At 36.2% G+C, this 27,250-nt stretch overlaps 1 protein-coding gene and 1 non-coding gene across 2 annotated transcripts in view; both read left to right on the top strand.

The window, feature by feature from the left end:
• The window catches only part of BMP2K (BMP2 inducible kinase), a 143,773-nt gene that overhangs the window by 80,825 nt on the left and 35,698 nt on the right, over nt 1-27,250 (top strand). Inside the window, exons 8-14 of the mRNA XM_025385283.1 lie at nt 4,620-4,723; nt 6,401-6,480; nt 10,897-11,060; nt 17,324-17,577; nt 18,613-18,711; nt 19,352-19,536; nt 25,461-25,618. Coding sequence (XP_025241068.1) covers nt 4,620-4,723; nt 6,401-6,480; nt 10,897-11,060; nt 17,324-17,577; nt 18,613-18,711; nt 19,352-19,536; nt 25,461-25,618 — 1,044 coding nt within the window. The remainder of the gene's footprint in view (nt 1-4,619; nt 4,724-6,400; nt 6,481-10,896; nt 11,061-17,323; nt 17,578-18,612; nt 18,712-19,351; nt 19,537-25,460; nt 25,619-27,250) is intronic.
• On the top strand, nt 3,894-4,025 carry LOC112625616. Its single transcript, XR_003119697.1, has one exon. It is a non-coding gene; the product is annotated as a small nucleolar RNA SNORA18 (small nucleolar RNA).

Below are 27,250 nucleotides of genomic sequence, written 5' to 3'. Positions count from 1 at the left end.
CCCGCCACCTCGCCCGGCTAGTTTTTTGTATTTTTTAGTAGAGACGGGGTTTCACCGGGTTAGCCAGGATGGTCTCGATCTCCTGACCTTGTGATCCGCCCGTCTCGGCCTCCCAAAGTGCTGGGATTACAGGCTTGAGCCACGGCGCCCGGCCAGCATATTTTGTTAATAGATGATATAGTTTTATTGTCATGAAGTTGCAATTAATAAAACACTAAACTCAAGGTTTAATTATTTGCAGGAGAAAATGGCTTTAGAAAAACTATAAAAATTGAAGGGTCAATTTCTTGCCTTTTTTTTTTTTTTTTTTTTTAAAAAGAGGCAGGATCCTTCTGTCGCCTGTGCTGGTTTGCAATGGTGAGATCATAGCTCACTGCAGCCTTGAACTCCCAAGCTCAAGCCACCCTCTCACCTCAGCCTCCTAAGTAGTTGGGATTACAGGCGAGAGTCACCATGCCTGAGTGAAATTGTCCTCCTTCAATCAGTGTTTAGCTGTATTAAATGTGAGACCTCTGCACTCCAGACTACATCCTTCAGTAATCCAGTAGTACATTTTGCAACCCATTCTCTTGAAGAGTTCAGTAAATTATATTATCTAACTTAAATGCTTAAAGATGCCTTCATGATTTTTTCCTTTTTTTAACTTGCTGATAATACTCAATTTAGAAATATTCAGAGATAAAAATGTAGCCAAGAGTTCTACCTGTGGGTTTTAGGTATGATTATTCATCTTTTCATACTTTGAATTTAGAACCAAGTCAGAGATGGTCCACTGTAGCTCATCAGGTAAAACTGTCAACTTTTTAGTATTGATAAAGCAAATTGCAGAATGAAATTTAGATCTAAAGCCAAAGGATCCTGTTCCTGTGTTCGCAGCCTTCAAATTTACAAACATCCAGTCATAGGCAATGCTGAAAAACCTTCGACTTCTTTCACAGAGGCAGGTTACTTACAAAATATGGCTCAGCAGAGAACATGTATGTTCTTAAAATAACCTGTTCTGAAAGAAAGATCATCAGAGATTGACGGATGGAGTTGCTTCATTCTTTTTTCTAGTCTAGCAATATGACAAATCACTATCTTTCCCATGGGGGAGAATGAGTTATAGTAATAGAGATTGTGGCACTACACTAGCACAGTGGCTTCAAACTTTTTGTGACTGTGATTCAATATATTAATAAAAAATATATTTTAGTTATGACCTGGTACACACACCACACACAGAATATACACACGTAAACTGAATCACATTTCATGAAATATTGCTTTTACCATATTAATATACTCTAATATTTTCTGTTCTTCTTTATTAAAATAAATAGTAGTTCTGACCTTTTGAGTTGATTTTATGTCACATAAATGGGATCAGTACAGTTAGGCAGACTAAACTGGCTCCAGCAGATATATTCCCACATGAAAACATGACCCAGGGAATGCGAGGTCCTTGTGTTTGCTTATAAGATAATATCAATTCTACCTGCAGCCCAGCTACCTAATCATTAGAGGATATGGTGTGCTTAACTTGAGTGACAGAAATACTTATACCCATAATAGGTTAGGACACAAAATCTCAAATTTATTTTTTTCTCCCTTGGTGCTTCTCAACTGCTATGAAAGAAAACAAAACAAAGAAAAACCAGGAATGCCTGAACTATCATTTAATTCCTCTCTGGATACTTGAAAAGTTTTTCTTGGATTAAGCCAGGCCACAGAAGAAATACATTCTTATACCATACCCCTTTCTTTTACTGCATGGCATTTAGGCCACTAGTCCATACTGGTAGAGTGTTTAAAACATGACCCTGTGTCACTCACTGCTATTCCTAAGGATGTTGTTCACTTTGTGTGAGCTATCTTTAGAAAGACTCAACGGAGAATTTGCTCTCTAGCTTTCAGTATCACGAATAGTGTTTTTCCTTAGCACCTGATTTGTTTTTGTATTAGATACACTGTGATTCATGTAATGGATCATATTGCCCTGTTTATATTGTCAGCTAAAAAATGGAGAGCACACTTTGGGCCTGCATTTATGACCAAATCATATGTAGTTTATAACTGACCTCATTATCCTGTCCAACCCCCAAGCCATTATTTTTCCGTTAGTTTTAATTTTTTTATATATTAAAAAAATCTTAGTTTTGTGTGCCACTTCAAGTTCTTTATAGGACTAAATATGTATAATTAGCTATTGTTGAAATTAGATTTTAAAAGCCAAATAAATTTGTTAGAATAGAAAAATAGGACTATACGTTTGTGAATTCGGTAGATTTCATGTGATTTGTTTGGTTTTTAAAATTATATGAATAAGTATTTATTGTTAACAGTATGTTTAAATTTATCCCGATTTTGTGTACGGGTGTTATGTTAAAAACATTTAATATCTGTTGGTATCAAGATAAAATAAACTTTGTGGATTCCTCAGATCTTTTCTGGATTGAGTTTGAATATAAACTAGCAAATATTAGAATTAAAATGTTTTTAGTTATTTCAATCTAGCAGTGGTGGTAAAAATTATTAAAAAATCAATTTTATAAGTGATACATGTTAGCATTATAAATATCTAAAATCAAGTTACATTCAGAGTTTTGTATATTTTACACTGAGCTCAGAATCTCTCAAATAAATTATAACTTTCCACATAACTGTGTTTTTAGCCAAAATAAGTTTATCATGTCATTGGAGATGTATCACACATTCTGTATTCAAAATATTACTTAAATTTGAAGGGAAGATTTAATTCATTTTGATTTATAATTTTATGTAACCATTTACATACTTAGATCTCCCTATACATTTTTTTATTAGTAAACTTAAGAATATCATCCAATTCTTTAAATTTTACTTTTTTTTTTTGTTTAGTTTGTTTTTTGAGACGGAGTCTGGCTCTGTCGCCCAGGCTGGAGTGCAGTGGCCGGATCTCAGCTCACTGCAAGCTCCGCCTCCTGGGTTCACGCCATTCTCCCGCCTCAGCCTCCCGAGTAGCTGGGACCACAGGCGCCCGCCACCTCGCCCGGCTAATTTTTTGTATTTTTTAGTAGAGACGGGGTTTCACCGTGTTAGCCAGCATGGTCTTGATCTCCTGACCCCGTGATCCGCCCATCTCGGCCTCCCAAAGTGCTGGGATTACAGGCTTGAGCCACCGCGCCCGGCCAATTTTACATTTTAAGTAGTTTAAAAAGGATTTAAACATTATAACAACTTAGTGTTAATTAATGAAGCAGAGGTAGACTTTGAGATGTCTTAACAAAATCTTTTACTTATGGAATTGAGTATAAATGTCAACCTTGTGAAATTTAGAATTAAAAATTATCCAAGAAATAGAGTACTGCCAAATGGTAGTGGTCATTTTGGTAGAAAAAAGATCAGGCATTTCAAGCAATGCTGTAAGGTTGTTTTGAAATCTGTTCATAAAAACCATAAAACTCTGCCCATATTTCTGAGCATGATATGGATAACATGTTAAGATACAGAACTATGGTGAATGTTGTTAGCATCAATATGGGAAGAGAGCATGTTTTTGGAAAACGACAGTGCCAATCCTTTACTACTTTGTTAGATTATAATGTACACAATTGAGACTTTTCTCAATGGTTCAGGATCACTTAAAAATTAATACAGGTATTAATTATTTTGAATAGAATTATTTTGAGTAGAATTATCTTGAAGGACCTTTTTACTATCGCCTTGGAACTTTCTTGAATAATTCCCCAGTGTTCACTAAACTCACTTTTTCTTTTGTGTCACTTTTTCAATAGAATAATCATGTTTGTCATTCATACTTGTAGTGTAGGCCTGTTCTGTGACTGGTCTACCCTTAGCTTGGGATAATGCTTTATTTATAAAATAGCAATTTCTGCATTTTCTATAGGTATGAATAAAGTTTGCTAGAATCGGTTGAGGTCTGTCCCAATGGGGCTTTTCCTGTAGCCTGCACGTCGTTGGAAACGCCTCATAGAGTAACTCTGTGGTTTTACTTTACTCACAGGACTATTGTTAGATCTGTGGGAAGGAACTATAAGACAGTTGCTAAAAGTTTGAAAAAGACAGTTACTAAACGTTATGAAAAACCAGATAATCTACTTTTTTACTTTAGGTATTGGCATATTCCACACATCTGTACCATTCTTGAGTGATCGCTTAGGAATGAATGTGATTTGAACTCATTCATGTTGAGAGGGTGTCAAATTGAGAACCAGGCAGATCCCCACCACCTACAGTATGAAGGACCCTAAAGTAAATTGGTTGAATAAATTAAATCCCAAAGATTCTTGGTGAATTTTGAAGTCTTCCTCAGTATACCCATATTAAAAGGAGATGACGAAGCCAAAGTAATTGTGGGCTGACATGACAACTGGATCAGTTTCATTAAAAAGGGCAAACTTGAAGATGACTCCAGCTCTTTAGAGGATCTAAAGGGACCCTGATGGACAGTGGAAGAAATCACAACATGGAATTCCTTGAATAAAAATTTATTGACTTAAAAATAAAAGTTTGCTAGAATCATCACTGATCTTAGAATGGAACAGAAAATATGTATTTTTTTATCTTATAATGTGTGCGGCTACGTAGTATAATGTGTGTTTCATAAAACTTCTTAACATTTTTATCTATTCTTGCAGGGTTCATGCTTGAACCAGATCCGGAACATAGACCTGATATATTTCAAGTATCATATTTTGCATTTAAATTTGCCAAAAAGGATTGTCCAGTCTCCAACATCAATGTAAGTAGGTTTTCAAGTAGGATATGAATTTAAAATTCATTTTATCATATGTGAATATATTTACTTTCAGAGTTACTTTTTTGTTTGTTGCTGCTGTTAAACTACAGAGTTACTTGTTTCATGACAAGTGGTCTGATTGTGTGTTTGATTATATTTGTGGTACAAAGCTTCAGTACCCAGACTATGCACTGAGATACCTTGGGGAACTGCAGCAGACTCAGGCAGCATATTTTGCATTTTTGAGGAAAACACAGGGACATCTTTGTGACCTAGCACAAACTAATTTTATTAAGTTATTTGGGCCTAACCATTTAATAAACAGGACTATTGGAGTTTTTTTTTTTCTTAGAAGTAAACAATTACTGAGATACCGAGCACTGTGTTAACTAAGTTTGGGGAACTTTGGTATAAAGAGCACAGGCATTGTTAAGTGGGAACTAAACAATGTGTACGCATAGATATAGACAGTGAAGTAATAGACATTGGAAGCTTAGAAAGGTGGGAAGCAGATGAAGGATGAGAAGTTACCTTATGGGTACAATGTACACTATTTGGGTGATGGTCATACAAAAGCCCAGAGTTCACCATTATGCAGTATATCCTTGTAACAAAACTGCACTTATATCCCCTAAAACTTAAAAAAAAATTTTTTTTAAAAAAGCACAGGCAGTGTAAACAGAGAGACCCAGATTCAGTTTTGTCCTTATCAGTGACTGACTTTGAATTTTTTCGTAAGTTACTTTAATGTCCATTTCTTTTTCTATAAAACACGGATAGTAATTATAAGGATTACATGTAAAACCCAGTGCCTAGTGCATGGAAGGTGCTCAGTTGGCAATAGTTAGTATTATTTAAAAGCTTTGAATTTTATTCACTGTCTGTACAGTGCATTTAACTACATTAGGTGAATCGTGTAGGGCAAGTCTCTGCCAGTGTTAATAAAGGTCTCTAGAATCATCACTGATATAAGCCATTCTTGACTTTGTAAAGATCATCTGGCCTGACCTGTTTCTGTAGGGTTTCCTTTATGTGTAACTTAATCTACCCCACTAAGAAAAAAAGAAGGAATGTGGTGCCTTTCTTTTTTTGAAGCCCTTGCCATACTGATATATTATTTTCTCTGTTGAAGCTGAAAGCTTTGCAGTTCTAAAAGTAGATAAGTAGACTCATTCGACGTTTACTCAGCAAGTATTTATTGAGTACCTACAATGAACTAAACATTGAGTATAAACAAATGAACAAGGCCTTCCGCCCTGATTTTCCAGGCCTTACATTGAGTGTCTTGAAAATTATCTGTAGTATGTAGAAACAACACTTGATGCTTATCCTTGGTGTTTGTTGCTTTTTCCAAAAGGCAAAGTAGTCATTGATTTACAAGTGTAATATAATCTTTCTTTTTACTCAAGATTTACCCACTTATAAATGGACACAATGGTGTTCTTCTGCTTATTTTCCAAGGTTTCTGTGGCACATGAATGTGAAATTGACATTTGTGTAACATGTAGTGATATTTGCAGATTAGATCTGGTGAATATATGTGAACAATTTATAGGTATCTGATATGATAGTAATAGCGTCTCATAGTACTTTTAAAGTTCAATAATATATCCATAGCTTACAAAAACTTTCTGCAATTAAAAAACTAAAATGAGAAGTTTTATTTTTTTTCCTTCCAAGAATTCTTCTATTCCTTCAGCTCTTCCTGAACCGATGACTGCTAGTGAAGCAGCTGCTAGGAAAAGCCAAATAAAAGCCAGGTAGGCAAAACTATGCTAAAATTGAAAAGGCATTAAAAAAAAGATAGGTTTTGTTTTTACTCCTAGCAAGTATAATTGATTAAATATCATCTTCATCCACAAAAGATGTTGTGTTGCTTATTGTATGTGGTATAATTGAGATAGCAAATACAAAATAAGCTTTTAAAAATACTAGATAAAGAGTTTGGCATCATCTCACTGGAACTGTTCACTCAATGACAAGTGATTGTTTGATGATGTTAGAGTGGGTCTTTTTTTTGGACAGGGGTTGTCATTTTCATCACACAGCAACTCTAATTTAGGAAATACTGTGTTTTCAGTTTATAAATACCATGTTTATTTTTTAAATTTAAGGAAAGAAAAAAATAGCTCTTACAGGCAACTAGAATATATAGAATATGTATGTACTTTGTAGAATTTGTAATGAGTGGTTATAACTATAATACTTTTTAGGGCTGGTAAATATGTTTTCAATCTTATTTTTCAGAGTATTTATTATTAATAATAAGTTTGAACTATATTATGTAGGTTAAGACTGAATCTGTTAATGACTGATTTTTACCCCCCTCACACTTTTTTGAATTTAAAAGTTAATAAGCAGGATTGTATCTTAGATTATCAGACAGGTATAATATTACATTTGGGGAGATTTCTTGGTCACAGCAATTTTGTATTGTATGTTATTTATGCAAAGTTTGTTTACCCAATACAAAAATATGTTTGTTCATATGCTTTTTATATGCAAGATATAGACAATTGAAACACAAAGGAAAAAAAGCAGTTTTTATTTCCAAGGAGTTCACATTCTAATTGACAAGTAAACAATTACAACCTGATAGATACTAGGCTACTTTGAGAGTGTGGAGGAAGGGAAAGACTGGGAACAGAGAAAACAGGAGCACATACAGAATGCTTTCCCTGCGGGTGGGAGTTGCTGCACTCCTCCTTGAATGGTGAATAGTCAATCACCTGGAAGGGTGGGGAGTGAAATTATAGCAGGCAGGCAGTTTAGGCAAGAATGACCCTTGTGAAACTACAAGACTAGGACAAAGGGGGACATATACAGGAGGTAGATAAATGCCCGTCATGAACAACTTTGTTTATATATCATGCTGAGAAATTTGGACTTTGGCCTATAGGTCAGTTAATTTTCAACCTTCTAGTCAGTTCTACTCTTTGAGACTTGGTTGTGACATGTGTTGTAAATGATCTGTTACTTATAAATGTTAAAATTTCATTTGTGAATGACTTATTTTCAAAAATGGTGTTACTCTAAAAATATCTTCATTCACTTGAATTTCAAAATGTTCTTTTGAGAAGAGATGAAGGTGTAAAGTTATATCTAACCTGCAGGAATCCAGCTTGACCAACAATGGATCTTATCTATGACGTAGCTTTAAGTAGCATCCACTGTTATAGTTGAGTGGTAATTAGAAATTATTGTAGGATTTGTCAGTTGAATTTTATTGTGACTTCTGTTTTTTAAAATAATTAGTAAATAAATCTTTGAGAAAGTAGGTGCAGATTTTTTTAAAAAAGCATAAGTCAGCTGAACAAGAATGATGATTTGATTTTCTTTTCACCCTAATGCAAGTTATAGCTGTGGAGTTACAAGACAGTGAAATAGTACTATTAAAATTCACAGTGCTTATTTATAGTGTGTTAAATCTGAACATTATGTATATTAAAAAATAAGGTTGATTGGTACTTACTGGTTAATATAAATTTAGTCTATGAATATTAGTGAAAACTTGAAAAAATCTTAATGTATACAAAGCTTAATATTAAAAAATTTAGTTTTTTTCATGTAAAGAGCATATTTTGGGAGGAGAAATCATTTACTAGCAGTTTCATTACATGTTTTCAAAAAGCACCTGTGGGTTTTTCAGCTGCCTTCAATCTGTGGTACTCTTTGCCTTCTTAAAAGGTCGCTCTCATCTCCCTGAACTTTGCATCTGCTCTTGGTATGGTTTAAGATGTGAAATTTATCTGACGTGTCTTAAAGATGGAGACACTGAGAATCACTGGCCTGGCAGATGGAAACATTGAAGGATTTTTTTTTTTTTTTTTTTTTTTTTTTTTTTTTTTTTTTGAGACGGAGTCTCGCTGTGCTCCCAGGCTGGAGTGCAGTGGCGTGATCTCGGCTCACTGCAAGCTCCGCCTCCCGGGTTCACGCCATTCTCCTGCCTCAGCCTCCCAAGTAGCTGAGACTACAGGCGCCTGCCACCACGCCCGGCTAGTTTTTTTATTTTTAGTAGAGACGGGGTTTCACCATGTTAGCCAGGATAGTCTCGATCTCCTGACCTCGTGATCCACCCGCCTCGGCCTCCCAAAGTGCTGGGATTACAGGCTTGAGCCACCGCGCCCGGCCAACATTGAAGGATTTTAAGCAGGAGAGTGTGAGTCTGAGTTTTAGGAAAACTACAATGATTTTGTTCAGGTGATGGTGAGGAGAAGGAAGGGAAGCAGAAAAACAGCTCCATGACTGTTGTAATAGTGAAAATGAGACTGTGCGGCAGTATTGATGCAATAATTACTGTTTTTAACTTCAGTCAATTTTGTATCTCCCTATGCCAATCTGCCCAGGCATTTTCTTCCCATTCCTTCCCATAGAATACCTGGTTTCTCTGTCACTGCCTAATGAAATCAAACTTATTCAGAAAATTTTAAACCCCAGTTTCTACCTGAAGCCTTCTGTAGCCAGATTAGGTTAAAAGTACAATTACATCTCCATAAACTCTTGACAGCACTAGCTTGGCACTGATGATTTTTACTCTCTCATATTTATTACATTTCCACTAACATGTGCCCTGTCTTCCTAGGTATACTGTAAATTCTTTGAGGACAGGGTGTTGTGCAGTGTTTTGCTGGATATCAGTAAATGTACAATACATATTAGCACTTTGGTAAAACAGGAGACGTCAGAGTGAATAAAGTATACAGACTTTTAATATGCTTCTTAGGGCTTTTGCTATGCCTACGTGTGTTGTGAATCTCTAAAGAGGGTTTAGATCAGCAACAAGGCAATGTCAGGTCTGGCCTGTCCTAGCCACTTAATACAGAAGGGATAGTTAAATAGAGAGATTGTGTACAATATTTCCCCCAAATTACTTGAGCTTAGGGAGTATAGCATTGGTTGTAATGGCACATCAATAATTCAATGTCAGTAAATACTTGATTATCATTAAAACAAGATATAATTGATTTTTTTTATATATATACCGATTATATGTATATATACAGATGTACAGTGTGTATATATATCTGTGTGTGTGTATATATATTTATATATATATATATTTGGCCTATTAGTTCAATTTTCATGTCTTTTACCATCCCCATCCCATCTAGAGCATTAGTATTATTTTCAGAAAACAGCATACATGTAATTCTAAGATCTTTTGATTCTGTGTCACGTTTTTTTTGTTCTTCTTGGAAAGAGTTGTTAGTAGGGTTCCCTCTTGTGGTACATACAGATACTGGGAAATAACTGGATCTGTGCACTTGTTGATAGATGCAAATGCAGCAGATGTGTGCTTCATAAATCATATGTATGTAAAAATTTAAGTATTCACTTGAAAATGTGTAAGGGGATTTAATAAAGATATTTTATTGTGAATCCTGTTGGAAAGTGAACATATGGTCCTATTAACAAGTATTTGAATTTTTGTACTTAATTTATAGAACGCAAGCACGTTGATAAATATATAAAGATTTTACCTTTTTTTTGTTTGTTTAAAAAAAAGCAATGTCGGTGTCTTCTCACATTATATTTATGGTCTCTTGATTTCAAAACTGTGTTTACTGCTTAACTACCCACATCTGGGGCCTAAACTAAGTCCTAGTGGGATAAATTTTATATGCTTTCCATTCTGTGTTCTGAGTAAAGCAAAGTTAAAGATTCAATACGTTGAATGTGAGCAGGTGGCACCTGTTAAAAGTTTTGGCTTATTTTGTTTAACATGCCCTAGGCCACAGTCTTTTCTTTTTTTATGCCTTGGAGTCCAAGCAAAGGGAGATTATTCTTTGTTGTTTCTTATTTTTATTTCCCTGACAAGTTCAGAGAGTGGCTCCCAGTTTTGTCCAAAACCTTATGAAAAGGTTTCTGTTTATTTCTTTTCAGTATCATTTCATCTCCTTAAGAGCAATTTCTGGGACTATGTTCTTTTTCTGCTGGTTTTGATAGCAGACCATGAGTGGTTGTGTACTGTTTTAAGGAAAATTGTTAAGTTTTATTTGTTTTTCTATCTTTATTAAACATTTGATACTTGAAAATGAGCCTTAGGAGAAAGATGAGGACTAACGTGATTATCAGTAATAGTTAAAATGCATCTGTTGAGTTGGATGCTTTATAGAATAAATAGTAAATTAGAAATAATCCCAATATTTAGAATGAAATATATTCTTCTGTTGTAGAATAACAGATACCATTGGACCAACAGAAACCTCAATTGCACCAAGACAAAGACCAAAGGCCAACTCTACTACTACTGCCACTCCCAGTGTGCTGACCATTCAAAGTTCAGCAACACCTGTTAAAGTCCTTGCTCCTGGTGAATTCGGTAACCATAGACCAAAAGGTAATAGAGCCCTGCCAATCTCATCCTCTTAAAGGTTAATGTAAATAAACCTTTTATGGTTTGATTTCCTGACCTCAGGTGATCCTTAATATTGTAAAGCGGATAACATAATGCTTTCAGAAACTTTCTACTGATGTCTACTAAATTTGGTTGGTTTCTCAACAATTCAGTTGTTATAGGCAAAAGGAGTTACTGGCAATATGAAAGTATGGTACAAAAAACTCACAATTTGCTTTGATACTATAAATACAAACTCTTATCCCTAGAATCATCAAGTAGTAGGGTTTGAGGTTGGGAATAAAGTTCAAAGGTATGGAAAAAGTCTATGTTATATGAGAAAGAAAGAAAGTTGAAACACTAGTCTTACAAAGTTATATGTCTTTGCATTGCACCTAAAGTCTTGGTGAGGGACTATCTTGAACCATCGCTATGGACATTACAACATAAAAACTTACCTGATTTTGAGAAAAATTTACTTATCTAAAGTATCTCCTAAGCATGATGGTACAGCGTGGTACTTTAAAAAAATTTTTTTCCCCCAAAGAAATATCCCTAATATTAGAGTAAACTTATTTTCTCAAGGATCTGGGGGTATAACCTGAAGACTCACCTTAAAGAAATCCTGTTTTGCACTTTATTTCATGATCAATCTGTCGTGTTTTAATGTTAAAATGTTTTTAATGGGATACCCTAATGGTTAAGAGCCTACATTTTGAGTCTCACGGACCTGATTTGAGTCCTATTTCTCCCATTTTTTAATATAGCTTCTAAAAGTACTAGTACCTATCTTAATAGGATTATTGGGAAGATTAAATGGCTGTTTAATATGATACCTGATACATGATATGCCTTTGATAAATGTTAACTGTTAACTACTGTTACCAAGTAAAGTATATGTTCAGGAAAGGTAATGTTTATTTTTATTTTTTATTTTTTTTTTGAGACGAAGTCTCACTCTTGTCCCCCGGGCTGGAGTGCAATGGCACCATCTCAGCTCACTGCAACCTCCCGCCTCCCGGGTTCAAGCAATTCTCCTGCCTCAGCCTCACAAGCAGCTGGGATTACAGGCACCTGCTACCATGCCCAGCTAATTTTTGTATTTTTAGTAGAGATGGGGTTTCACCATGTTGGCCAGGCTGGTCTCGAACTCCTGACCTCAGGTGATCCGCCCACCTCGGCCTCCCAAAGTGCTGGGATTACAGGCGTGAGCCACCGCACCCGACCTGTTTGTTTATTTACTATTTGTTTATTTTTGAGACAGGGTTTTACTCTGTCACCCAGGCTGGAATGCAGTGGCACTCCATGATCATGCTACTGCATTTGTGCCTCCCATGCTCAAGCGTTCCTCCCACCTCAGCCTCTTGAGTAGCTAGGACTATTGGTGTAGGCCACCATGCCTGCTAATTTTTTAGTTTTTTTCTCATAGATTTAGAATTGGGTCTCCCTATGCTTCCTATGTTTCCCAGGCTAGTCTTGAACTTCTGGGCTCAAGCAATCCTCCCATCTTGGCCTCCCAAAGTGCTAGGATTAAAGGCGTGAGCCACTGCACCCATCCTGTTTTATCTGGCATATTGCTATGTACTTCTTTGGTAATCAAGTACAATAATTGGAGGAGTATTCCATGGAAAAGGGAAAACAATGTGAATTTGAAATCATTTGTATTTAATTCCTATTTCATCATTTCTTAACTAACCCACTGTTCTCTTACGTAAAATGGAATAACAACTACTTTTCCTGTTATGAGGAGTAAATAAGGTGTGATATCTATGAAAATTTTGTCTCATAGTAAACATTCAATGTTAGTTTGTCTTTTTTATAGCTTTTTGGGTTGGAGGCCCTATCAGTCTTATATATCATGCATTAGTGTCCCCCAGTCAGAGAACGCTAGAAACACACTTGTTGTTGAACAAGTTATGTTTATTACTCCTAAACTATTCAGATCTGTGGGGTGTCTCAGGAAGACGGTGCTTGAAAAGACATATTAAAGGATTTGGGCTTGTTTGGGGTAATTTTGGAGAGGCTATAAGGAAGTGGGAGGCCAGACATGCTGACTCATGCCTGTAATCCCAGCACTTTGGGAGGCCGAGGTGGGAGGATCACTTGAGGCCAGGAGTTTGAAACCAGCTTGGGGAACATAGTGAGACCCCATCTCTACAAAAAATAAAGAATTAGCTAGGCAGGGTGGTTCATTCCTGTTCCAGCAACTCAGGAGGCTGAGGTAGGATGATCACTTGAGCCCAGGGATTCAAAGGTAGAGTGAGCTGTGATTGCACCATTGCAGCCTGGGTGACAGGGCAAGACCTTATCTTAAAAAAAAAAAAAAAAAAAAAAAAAAAAAGAGAAGAAAGGAAGTAGGCTTTGCTCTGTATTGGATACTGTCAAGAAGAGGGCATATGAAGCTGGGTGCAGTGGCTCACGCTTGTAATCCCAGCACTTTGGGAAGCCAAGGCAGGTCGGATTGCTTGAGGCCAGGAGTTCAAGACCAGCCTGAGCAATGGTTTGGTGGTGCTCACCTGTAGTCCCAGCTACTCCGGAGGCTGAGGTGCGGAGGATCCCTTGGACCCAGTAGGTGGAGATTGCAGTGAGCCAAGATTGCACTGCTGCACACCAGCCTGGGCAACAGAATGAGACTCTGTGTCAAAAAAAAAAAAAAAAAAAAAGAAACGGTGTTATGATATGTTTAGGTTTCTTAATATAAATTTTGTCTAGAAGGAAGGAAGCTAAAGCCTCAGTAGCTAAACATGTTGAGACATTTTTGGGGTTTGGACAATGTTCATGGTTTTGTTGCTGTTCAGACATGATTTTGGAGTGGTCTTTTTTGATCCATCACAATCATAGTGGCCTTGTCTAATGTTGTATGAGATTATTCAACAGGAGAGCAACAAGACTTAGCTGTGATTGCCAGGCCTACTCCTGATGTCAGGGGCCATGTTTCTCTTTCTTACATGCTTTCAGCTTAAGTTGGAAAAATGTTCCTCTTTTTCCCCCGATAAGTGCATTTTTTTTTTTTAACATTTCTTTACCCTTTAAAAAGAATACAAAAATTAACATGTGAGTATTGTATTTTAAAATATTCGGATTATACAGTAGTATTCAGTGAAAATGTGAACATCTCCCTCCATTTTCTTCCCAGAGTTAACCAGCAGTGTTTAATGTTCATCTTCCCAGTCCTTTTTTACGTTTTTACATGTATATATACAGATATAAATAATTCATGTTGTATTTAAAATAAATGGAGGCCGGACATAATGGCTCACTGCCTGTAATCCCAACAGTCTGGGAGGCCGAGGTGGGTGGATCACTTGAGGCCAGGAGTTCAAGACCAGCCTGGCCAACATGGCAAAACCCCATCTCTACTAAAAATACAAAAATTATCTGGGCGTGGTGGCACATGCCTGTAATCCCAGCTACTTGGGAGGCTGACACACAAGAATCACTTGCGCCCAGGAGGCGGAGATTGCAGTGAGCCGAGATCATGCCACTGCACTCCAGGCTGGGCAACAGAGCAAGACTCTGTCTCAAAAATAGTAAGTAAATAAAATAAAATAAAAGGAGTCATACTATACATACATATTAGTTCGTTTTCTTGCTGCTGATAAAGACATTCCAGAAACTGGGAACAAAAAGAGGTTTAATTGGACTTGCAGTTCCACATGGCTGGGGAGGCCTCAGAATCATGGTGAGTGGTGAAAGGCACTTACATGGTGGCAGCAAGAGAAAATGAGGAAGAAGCAAAAGCAGAAACCCCTGATAAACCCATCAGATCTCATGAGACTTATTCACTATCACGAGAAAAACTGGCCCCCATGATTCAGTTACCTCCCCTTGGGTCCGTCCTACAATGTGGGAATTCTGTGAGATACAATTCAAGTTGTGATTTGGGTGGGGACAAGGCCAAACCATATCATTCCACCCCTGACCCCTCCAAATCTCGTGTCCTCACATTTCAAAACCAATCATGCCTTCCCAACAGTCCCCCAAAGTCATAACTCATTTCAGTATTAACCCCAAAGTCCACAGTCCAAGGTCTCATCTAAGACGAGGCAAGTCCCTTCCACCTATGAGCCTGTAAAATCAAAAGCAAGCTAGTTACTTCATAGATACAATGCGGATACAGGTATTGGGTAAATACAGCCGTTCCAAATGGGAGAAGTTGGCCGAAACAAAGGGGTTACGGAGCCCATACAAGTCTGACATCCTGTGGGGTGGTCACATTTAAAAGCTCCAGAATGATCTCCTTTGACTCCAGGTCTCACATCCAGGACATGCTGATGCAAAAGGTGGATTCCCATGATCTTGGGCAGCTCCGCCTCTGTGGCTTTGCAGGGTACAGCGTCTCTCCCGGCTGCTTTCATGGGCTGACTGTTGAGTGTCTGCAGCTTTTTCAGGCGCATGGTGCAAGCTGTAGGTGGATCTACCATTCTGGGGTCTGGAGGATGGTGGCCCTCTTCTCACAGCTACACTAGGCAGTGCCCCAGTAGGGACTCTATGGAGACTCTGACCCCACATTTCCCTTCTGTACTGCCCTAGCAGAGGTTCCCTATAAGGGCCCTACCCCTGCAGCAAACTTTTGCTTGCACATCCAGGCGTTTCCATAAATCTTCTGAAATCTAGACTGAGGTTCCCAAACCTCAGTTCTTGACTTCTGTGCACCCACAGGCTCAACGCCAAATGGAAGCTGCTAAAAGGGTTGGGGCTTCCACTCTCTGAAGCCACAGCCTGAGCTCTACGTTGGCCCCTTTGTTATTTCTTTTTTAACCTATAAGTTACTTAGGTTGTTATTAAAGTTACTTATTATAAAGTTATTAAAGTTACTTACTGTTATTAAATTTTCAAGGAGATACAAGATACTAAAGGCTGGAAGGATAGGGGAAGTGAGGGGTAGGGAGGGATTTACTAAAGGATATAAAATTTTAGCTAGATAGGAAGAATAAATCCTAGTATTCTCTACCACTTAGAATGACTAGTTAACAATATTTTGTATAATTTCAAATAGGTAGAAAGAGAATGTTGAGTGTTCCTAACACACAAAAAAAGACGATGCTTGCGATGATGGTTTTGCTAATTACCCTGATCTGATCACTTTGCAAAATATGTATTAAAACATCAATATGTACCCCATGAATATGTACACTTATTATTTGTCAATTAAAAAAAAATTCAAGGTGAATGATTTTTGAGTAGTTATTTTAATATTCTTTCACCTGGAAAGAAATACACTTAAAAGGCTAATGATGGTTGTATCTGTGTGGTGGATTTGTGATTTTCATTTTTTAACTTACATTTTTATAAGTATTTTCAAGGATAGTTAAAATGAACATGCATTTCCTTATAAGTAGAAAAGTTAGAAATAGTTATAAAACTATGTTCATAAAGCTGTTGTACTTAGGTCTGAGGAAATTTGAGGATACTAACACTGATGAAAAAAGAACCCTTGTCTCCCTCCTTGCACTCTCTCCCCACTCTTTCTATCCTCTAGGATTGAACAGTTGCATTTGAATGTAGGGTAAGTTAGAGGAGAATATAGAAATTATAGTGTGTTAGTGTATTGCATTAAGTGCATATCTTTTTAATTAATTTTTAAAGTTTATATATAGGATTTGCCTAGGGTATAATTTATGGAGCTTATAAATAAATATCCATTTAGGAGACAGTGTTAATAGATTCATTACAGTGAGCATTTATTAATCATCTTTTGTATAAAAGGTTTTCTGGGACTCTTAACAGATGAGTAAGTCATCATCTTTTCCCTCAGGGTCCCTGGCTAGGAAATAGCCATGTAAGTCATTAATATGTGCAAGACAGACTAAAATGGAATAAACTGAGTGGAAGTGCTAGTTGAAGGAACAAGGAAGAGAGATTTGAGCTAAACGTCAAAGAATAAGAATTTCAGTAGGTGGAAAATGGCATTCTAGACTGAGAATTATTTTGGTAATGATACATACTCATGATAGTACATGATATAGTTGAACAGTGTAGAACAAACTAACATGGATATTGTGTTCATGGAGAGCCGAAGCATGAAACATGAAGTGTTTCTAAGATGTTGACTTGTTCAGAGTTGTAGATGACAAAATTAAGCTTCTTCGGTACTTACAATTAAAGTAAATCCCTATAAACTCTATGCATATGGAAGTTTCTGTATTATAAATAAGGATATAAATGCCTTAGTTAAATTACTATTGAAATGAGCATGTTGAAATCCAGCTTTTTAATTGAAATCATTAGTATGGTAATGTAAGTGTTTGGGACCTTGTCTCTAGGGGCACTAAGACCTGGAAATGGCCCTGAAATTTTATTGGGTCAGGGACTTCCTCAGCAACCACCACAGCAGCATAGAGTACTCCAGCAACTACAGCAGGGAGATTGGAGATTACAGCAACTCCATTTACAACATCGTCATCCTCACCAGCAGCAACAGCAACAGCAACAGCAGCAGCAGCAGCAGCAGCAGCAGCAGCAGCAGCACCACCACCACCACCACCACCTACTACTTCATGATGCTTATATGCAGCAGGTAATTTTTTTGTTTCTTTAGATATGGAAGTAGTGTGAAATTGATGCAGCAAATTGAATATCAGTGAATTCCTTTTTGTATCATGGGTGCCTTGAACTCTAGATTTGAGTAAACACTTTCCCCAATTTTCTGATTATGAAATAATATTTAATTTGCAATCAGTGAAATACTTAAGAATACTCTAAAATAGGTTGCATTGTGGCCTTATAAAGAAAAGAATGTTCATCTGAAACATTTAGTATTCACAAATAAGTACTGCAGTTTATAATGAATATTATCTGAGGTTACATTTTGAGTTCACAGACTAATAATGCTATTGTTGGAAAGGTGATATTAGGCTTTGCAGAAGTAACATTGTCTTAGATTTTTGTCACCTCCTGGTTTTGGTTGATAGATCCAGAGTGGAGGGTGGTAAGTAGGTGGTACCATGGGATGCCCAGAGGACACCACTGGAGGGGAGATAAAAGGAGAGTGTAAATTTAGTGTAATGGATCTTGGTTAGAAGTCACTTCTTGTGTCTTTACCTTCTAGGAAAAGGTGGTAAATGTGTTTTGGTAACTTTCTTCTAAACAGTCTTAAATTGTGCTACAAGTGGTTTTAATTGAATCTCTGTTATGTTTTGTTGATAATTTTGAAACTAGTTCTGGATCAGAGAATTGCTTCAGAGAATAATTTGCTCTTTTTTTTTTTTAATAGCAACCACTGTATTAGTGACTTTTTCTTAAATATTTAAAAGAGGATTTTTGATTCTGGCCAAGTGAGCCTACCTTCAAAACTTTTTAAAAAGGTTTATTTCATCTTGCTGTGGTTTTCTAGTAATAGAGCTGTTCCTGCAGATGATTGGTTTTAGGTTTCTGATGATAAGCATATTTATTAATAAATTATAGTAATTTAGAGTGTAACTACTTTGTGTTGATGTTTGGACTGCTGATTTCTCAAATCATTATTATGGTAAGATCAATACTTTGAAAAAGGGCTCTGACACAAAAAAGGCATGAATAACATTTATTAATTTGTTTGATTTTCTCATTGTAGTATCAACATGCAACACAGCAGCAACAGATGCTTCAGCAACAGTTTTTAATGCATTCGGTATATCAACCACAACCTTCTGCATCACAGTATCCAACAATGGTAACTTAAATAATTTCTAGAGATTTCTCTTAGTATACATTATGGTGTTGGAATTCACAGTATGAATCATATTATGCAGAATTTAATAATTCAAAATCAAGTTAGTTGACATGTATTTTATCAAAGCCAGTCATATATTCTCAAACAACTTTAAATTGCACTGAACTATGGCACCTAAATATGGCACATAGTAATTGACTGATAACATACCTCTCTTATTGTGTAAGGGAAATGTCTTACCTATAGTCTTTTGTCACATGTCTCTTTCATTCAGCAAATATCTATTGAGTAAAAAAATGAAACCCAAATGGAGAGTGTATTTGCTTCAGAGAATAATTTGACTTTTTTTTTTTTTTTACAGCAACCACTGTATTAGTGACTTTAAGCTACTCTTTTTCTTGAAATATTTAAAAGAGGATTTTTGATTCTGGCCAAGTGAGCCTACCTTCACAACTTTTTAAAAAGGTTTAATTCATCTTGCTGTAGTTTTCCAGAAGTAGAGCTGCTCCTGCAGGTGATTGTTTTTTAGGTTTCTGATTTTGTCACCAATGTGAAAGGAAGGAACATAGTAAATAGATGCAGTGCTGACAGTGCTTTAGGACTGGAGGATTGTTTTGTATAATATCATTTCTTTTTTCAGATGCAGCAGTATCAGCAGGCTTTCTTTCAACAGCAGATGCTAGCTCAACATCAGCCGTCTCAACAGCAGGCATCACCTGAATATCTTACCTCCCCTCAAGAGTTCTCACCAGCCTTAGTTTCCTACACTTCATCACTTCCAGCTCAGGTTGGAACCATAATGGACTCCTCCTATAGTGCCAATAGGCAAGTATTTTTCCAGTGAAAGCAAAGGAAATTATTGTGGAAGTGGAAGTCATTGTTGAATGGTCGGTCATTAAGTTCTCTTAAATTAATTTGGACTTATTTTTTCTGTAGAGCCACCCATTCTCTCTTCCTAGTCCTGTTTTCTGGTCCCTTCGCATCCCCATCCTTCCATTTCCTCAGTTAATTCTGCTTACTGTTATTTGTAGGTAAGGCGTAGCAACATCTAATAGCATTTAGGGCTAAGGATATTATTGGCTTGTGTGTATAGGCATTTTTTGTAATGTAAGTATAAACAACACCCTAACAAGTGACTTTAGCAGTTAAAAATAAATCCTCATAGACTTTTTCTATTTACATGTTATTACCTTTGATTAATTTTACTGTTTACTCATAAAGGTTGTATAATTTAATTTAAATAGGTATAAACATTTTTACATATATATATTTTAAGATGATATATAGTAAACATACTGTTACTATAACAGTTGGGAATAGTATATTTTGGCTATTTAGATATATTGGTTAGGTGAGTTATAAATTAAAGAACTTTGGTACAAATTTTCTTTTACATATAAAATGGCAGGTGCTTTGGCATCTTGTAGTTAAGAATCATCATGAATGCCTCCTAATGTTTTTAGATACTTAGGAGGTAGGAGCTGTTAGACTTTTGTTACAGGAACACTGAAGGAAGTTCTCATACAATGCTATTTAAGGATTTGAAACAATAGCTGAGAAAAGGTGTCTATAAGCTTTGGCTCAGAGTTGAGCAGGAGAAACAGCAGCATCAGTAAGCATACTTGTACACTGCATCTCAAGAGAGAGCTAAAGTATGCAGTTTGCTATAGAACACCTCCCAACCTCTGTGTGTGTGCGCGCACGTGCGTGTGTGTGCATGTGTGCACACATGAACCAGGGACAGATGGTGGGGCGGGTATGGTAGGGAGGAAGACAGAAACATGAACTGATTTCTTGAACTTCTTTTCTAAAGTAAGAATTGGGGTGGAGGAATTAGGACAGTTTTGTCTAGGGAGAAAGCAGAGTATATGGTTAAAGGCTAGTTTAAATGTCCAGCTCAGGCAGGGTGCGGTGGCTCATGCCTGTAATCCCAGCACTTTGGGAGGCCAAGGCAGGTGGATCACGAGGTCAGGAGATCAAGACCATCCTAGCCAATATGGTGAAACCCTGTCTCTACTGAAAATACAAAAATTAGCTGGGTGTGGTTGTGTGCGCCTGTAATCCCAGCTACTTGGGAGGCTGAGGCAGGAGAATGGCTTGAACTCGGGGGTTGGAGATTGCAGTGAGCTGAGATCATGCCACTGCACTCCAGCCTGGTGAATCCATCTCACAAAAACAAACAAACAAACAAACAAAACCTTCAGATCAGTATTTGCCAAACTCGTTGTCATTTATCTACTCTAGTTAAAGTGTTTTGCTTTATTCATGTAGTGCTTTTTTTCTTTAATAATTAGGAACATTATTGTGTATAATAAAATTAAAACATTATACATTTTAAACAAATAAGATCCACTAAAATATAAAGTACGAAATGTAAATTGTAATCTAATAAATTTGCTAAGTCCGCTAGTGATAAGAATGGAATAATTTTCCTCATTAAAAATCGGATATTCTGCTTGATGATTGCTTAGTTTAAGATACCGATGAGGCTATTGTATTAATTAGATGATTGCTTTTTTCCACTTTTGAAGCTAACTAGCATAAAAAAATGTCAAATCTAGTGTATTTAGTTGGAAAGTAGAAAAGATATTAAACTGTCTTCTCTGACATAGCATAGGTATTGTGTATACTTCATATTGTAAAAGTCTGTCAGCTCCTGGAAGCAAAGTTATGTCACTGATGAGAATGGGATGATGAATTGGAAATCTGTCTAAACTTCTTATTAGTTACAAAGAAAGTTGGATATCCAGGGATTTGAGGCATACACTGGCATGCAAGGTGCTGATACCTGTAATGTATATTAATTACTGTAGCACTGCTTGCTTTATTCTCATTTGTAGTGATGCTATTCGACAAATCACAGGTTTGATACATTAGATACTTTTCTTTTAATTTCTGTGTAACTATTAAAAAATAAGTTATCACAAAAATCATCTTGCATTCCCCAGGTTAGGAAATATTGGGTTGCATATCTGGGAAAGTGCATAAGACTTGTTTTACTCCACTCCTATGAAATTATGTATTTAAGGATATGGTAGAAAAAATTATACACTTAGCCACTAAAGGTTAGAAATGTGGAACTTCATGTGTGAACATTGCTCCAGTGACACTTGGTACGTCAGTGCTACTGCATTAATATTATTATACCTATTTAACATCAGATTGTATGTTGAGTGTAATGTCTTCTGTAACAATTGAAAAAGAGCTCTACACTAATGTTCCTGCTTATAACTAAGTCAGTAGAAGAAGAGAATTGGGGTTAAATGTTTGTCTCTAAGTGGGTAAGGGGCTATTTGAGTAGAATATAAGAAACTAAGTAGTTCCTTAGACAGAGGGAAAGAGTCACTATCTTTGTTGAAATGATTATTTCCTTTTCTTTTCCACTGTCTTTTGCTAAACTTTCTACTCTTCCACCATGTTAATTTATCTTTACTATGAATATCAGGGAGTATTATTGTTTTATATTCCAATAATAGTTAAAATAAACATTTTCTATACATACGTTATCTTCTTATGATATAATTGCCCTGTTGTATTAGTTATCTGTTGATGCCTAATAAATTATCTCAAAACTTAGTGGTTTAAAACAGCAGTAAACATTTGTTATCTTACATACTTTCTTTGGATCAGAAATTTAGGAGTGGCTTAACAGGGTGGTTGTGTCTGGTAAGGCTGGTTCGGCTCTCCTCTGAAGGCTTGGCTGGTGCTAAAGGATGTAATTTACAAGATAGTTTACTCACATGGATTTGGGCAGGAGGCTTCAGTCCCCTGCCACATGGATTTCTCCAAAAGACTGCTTGAGTTTTCTCTTTGGCAAGGCAAAAATTATTTTGAACAAGGAATTATTGATTCTGGTTTCTCCCTCAACAAGTGATCCAAGAGACAGAGCAAGGAGGAATCTGAAATGTCTTTTTAGACCTAGTCTCAGCAGTCATGGGCTGCTGCTTGTGCCATGTTTCATTTGTTAGAATTGGGTCACTAGATCTAGCTCATGTTCAAGGGCAGCGAAATTCAGTTTCACCCTTTGAAGGGAGGAATGTCAGATAACTTGTAGACATATTTTAATACCTGTTTAAACTAGGTTAAGGTGATACCCTATTGAGTTACAGCCTGCCAATGGGAATCCGTAAATTTATTTTGGGAATAGTAAGAGGGTGATTCATATAGGGAATCAAAGTTCTAAAAGGAATCATTGACAGACAGGAGGGGGAATGCCCACCATCTCTCTCTCAGTTTTACACACTCTGATTTGTTTTTTTTTTCCCTTCAATTTTCTGGATAAAAACATATCTGATCTGTGTTTTAAGGACTGAAAATTCTTAGAGATAGTTTCGGAATTAGAGATGGGACTCTGTCACAGGAGGCAGGCTCAGACTGCTTGGCAGTTAATGCATCCAGAATGGATTTTAAACTGAATTGTTTTTTAAATTAAGATAGTAAGTTCTACTTACTAAGCAAGTCTGTCTACTTGTAGGTAACTTACTATGTTTATTTTCCTCTATTATATGCTAGCCTTCAGTAAGTATTTAAGTATCCTATTCTTGGCTTAGATATACTGAAGGGGCTTGGACTAAGGGATTAAATGGATGACTTTTGCCTTTTTCTTTCTCTTCTAAGACCTGTTTGGTGGCAATGACAATGAGCTCTCAACAGTTAGGTAAATTTAGGGAATCAGTTAAGACTTGCGAAATTGGGATACCACTTTGAACATTAGGATTCTCCCTTCATTACTACTGTTAAGAGGATTTGGATGTGAATTATGAAAGGAACTTAATAGCTTTCTTACATTGTCTCATTCTTATGCTATACAGTCATGCATTGCATAACAACAGGGACATGTTCTGAGAAATTGCATCATTAGGCAATTTTATCGTTGTATGAACATCGTAGAGTGCATTTACACAAACTTAGATGGTATAGCCTACTACACATCTAGGCTTTATTATATAGCTTATTGCTCTTAGGCTGCAAACCTGTATAGCATGTTATTGTATTTAGTACTATAGGCAATTGTAACAGAATGGTAAGTATTTTTGTATCTAAACATAGAAAAGGTAGAATAAAAATACTGTATAAAGGATAAAAAATGGTACATCTGTATAGGGCACTTACCATGAATGGAGCTTGGAGGACTGAAAGTTTCTCTGGGTGGGTCAATGAGTGAGTCGTGAGTGAATGTGAAGGCCTAGGACATTACTGTACAGTATTATAGACTTGACTTTATAAACACCGCATTCTTAGGACACACTAAATTTATGTAAAATTTTTTTCTTCAATAATAAATTAACTTCAGTTTTTTACTTTATAAACTTTAAAAATTTTAAAAATGTTTTGACTCTGGTAGTAACACAAAACACAAACATGTACAACTGTACAAAAGTATTTTCTTTATATTATTCTATAGTTTTTTTCTATTTTAACTTTTCTTTTTAAACTTTTTTGTTGAAAACTAAGACACAAACACACACATTAGTCCTGGCCTAAGGTGTGGATTGTCAATATCACTATCTTCCACCTCCACATCTTGTCTCACTGCAAGTTCTTTAGGGGCAATAACAGGCATGGAGCTGTCATATCCTGTGATAACAATACCTTCTCCTGGAATACCTCCTAAAGGACCTGCCTGAGGCTGTTTTACAGTCGACTTCAAATAAAATAAGTAGAAGGAGTATACTTGAAAATAACTCAAAAATATGGTATAGTAAATACATAAAACAGAATACAGTCATTTATTATCAAATGTTATGCACTGTACACAATTGTATTGCTATACTTTTATACAACTGGCAGCCCAGTAGGTGTCTTCAAATCAGCATCACCACAAGCACATGAATAATCTGTTGTGCTATAGTGTTACAATGGCTACGATATCACTAGGTGATAGGAATTTTTCAGCTCTGTTTTAATCTTACGGAACCACCGTTATATATATGGTCCATTGTTGACTGGAAGGTCATTGTGTAGTACATGACTATATTTCCAGGCTGGGTTGCCGGGAGAGGTACGCAGAGATTCTCGGGTTAAGAAATCTTTAGATTCTCATCTTCTCTTAAAAGCCTAGAGCCCTGTAAGATAATTTTGATAGAACCAGTGGTCTCAGGCTCCAGACTCTAGATACTTTAAATACTATAAATAATTTATTATATACAAAAATAACCCTCACTTAATTTTAGCTAACTTTTAAAGCAGTCCTAGCAATTCATCTTTTGTTAGTAGCTATATATAGGGAATGCCTTTGTCAAAAGGAAAATTACTGTGGTGTCCCAGCATAACCAAGGCATTTGATCACTGTGTTCAGTAGTGATTTTAGAGTGATACTGTCTGATAGGTGACTGATTTTTTCTTTAAGGCTTATTTCCTATGATAACAGTTAATATTTATTCTTATTTTTACTAGATATTGTTCTCTTTGCTTTATGTGTATTAAATTATTTAATCTTCTCAGTAACCCTATGAGGTGGATACCGTTACTCCTTTTTACAGATGAAGCTGAGGCAGAGAAGTTAAGGAACTTGCCGAAGGGTATACAGCTAGTGTACCTTAAGTAGGTGATTATGGAGCTAGTATACTTTATGCAGGTGGTCTAGATCCCATATGTTCTCTCTCTCCATCTCATGCCTTTGTCTGTCATACTCTGTCATAAGGAAATGATTTGGTTTTCTAAGTATTTATAAACTAGGGCATTGTGAATTTTTATTAATTTTAATTTTGCTTTCCATCTTCTTTTTTCTTTCTCAATTATTACTATAGGTCAGTTGCTGATAAAGAGGCCATTGCAGATTTCACAAATCAGAAGAACATCAGCAACCCACCTGATATGTCAGGGTGGAATCCTTTCGGAGAGGATAATTTTTCTAAGTTAACAGAAGAGGAACTATTGGACAGAGAATTTGACCTTCTAAGATCAAGTAAGGGACACTTGAAGGCTTATTTTGCTTCACAGTAAAATAACAGCTCTATTATTATTCAGCAAGGCCAAAGACTTTTGAGAATGTATATGGGAAATTCTTTTGTGCATTTGAGGGCAAAATTCAGGCCATCTTCTTATACTATCAAATTATGTTGTGTGCATTAGAAATCAGTTACCTGATAGTAGCTATTAAACCCAATATTGCTGATAGTATGCTAATATCCTAAAACTTAAATATTGCATATCTATAAATGTTAAATTCAGAATATCTCCAAAACATGGAACATTGATGTTTCAATAAAAAGGGAGACATTATTATTTTGCCTTAGTAATGATTGTGCAACTCTGTTTTTCTGCACACTCAATAGAAAATATTGTGGGTCTGAGATGCCCTTTGAAAATGCCTGAAAGAAAACATGGGCTACTACATTATGTTAATGTTTTGTAATGCCCTTTTAATGAGTGGTGACATAAAAGGGCTGCTTTGTTGTCCTGATATGGCAAAAATTAAATAAATTCTTTTTCACTTTAAATCAGATATCTCAATGTTTTTACTTGGAATCATTGCTTTTCTTTGAACTACCTAATATATGTCAAGCTTCGCCACACATTTTAGAAATGTCCTTTTTTTGAAAGAATGATGTGAGTGTTTTGAGTAGGTCGCAAAATAGGAGCAAAAAGCTCACTTCTAGAGTATGTAGATAATTTTCAGGTTTCTGAGGCTTGTGTTTGTGTGTGTGTGTATGCAGGTGTGCACACAAAATAAGTGTGTTTTCCCCTTTTGCATGTGAAAAGAAGGCCTTAATAGTCCCTAGTTTATAGTTCCTAGGTCCTATTTCATTTAGGTAATTGGCCTTATGAGAATGTTTAATAGATAAATACTTTGTTCTGAATTGGTATATATTTTATATAAAATTCCTGTAAGAATAGTTGTTTGGGATTTAAATTTGTATTTTACATATTGGTTATATGAGTATGAAAATTGATGATTAAATGCGATATAAAAATATGTTCTGAACTGTTAATAAAGGTTTCTTAATAAAACCAATCATATCTTACTAAAACAATTTTTTTTTAAACCACAACTTTTTTATTTAGCATTTTCCTAGAATTTATGTTGAGTAGGCCCAAAAGCAAGAGTTTGGTTTTTTTTTTGAGACTGAGTTTTGCACTTGTTGCCCAGGCTGGAGTGCAATGGCACAATCTCGGCTCACTGCAACTTCTGCCTCCTGGGTTCAAGTGATTCTCCTGTCTCAGCCTCCCGAGTAGCTGGGATGACAGGCATGTGCCACCATGCCCGGCGAATTTTGTATTTTTGGTAGAGACAGGATTTCTCCATGTTGGTCAGACTGGTCTCAAACTCCCGACCTCGGGTGATCTGCCCACCTCAGCCTCCCCTAGTGCTGGGATTACAGGTGTGAGCCACCACGCCCAGCTCTTTCAGAGTGATGGAAGAGGTAGATACAGGGTGTAACCAAATCATTATAATTTATAGGACTATATTTAAAGCAAAGTATATTAATTTTAATGTGTACTGATCAGGGTTTGCTAAATTAGTATTTTCAACTGCTTAGGTAAAAAATTATTTTTAAAAAATGAATTTATGAAATGAGTATTCACATTATTTTGT

This window comes from Theropithecus gelada, chromosome 5, assembly GCF_003255815.1.
Source record: "Theropithecus gelada isolate Dixy chromosome 5, Tgel_1.0, whole genome shotgun sequence".
In the NCBI taxonomy this organism is placed as follows: domain Eukaryota; kingdom Metazoa; phylum Chordata; class Mammalia; order Primates; family Cercopithecidae; genus Theropithecus; species Theropithecus gelada.
The sequence above is the reverse complement of the archived record's forward strand: the minus strand, read 5'-3'. Positions and strand labels throughout refer to the sequence as shown.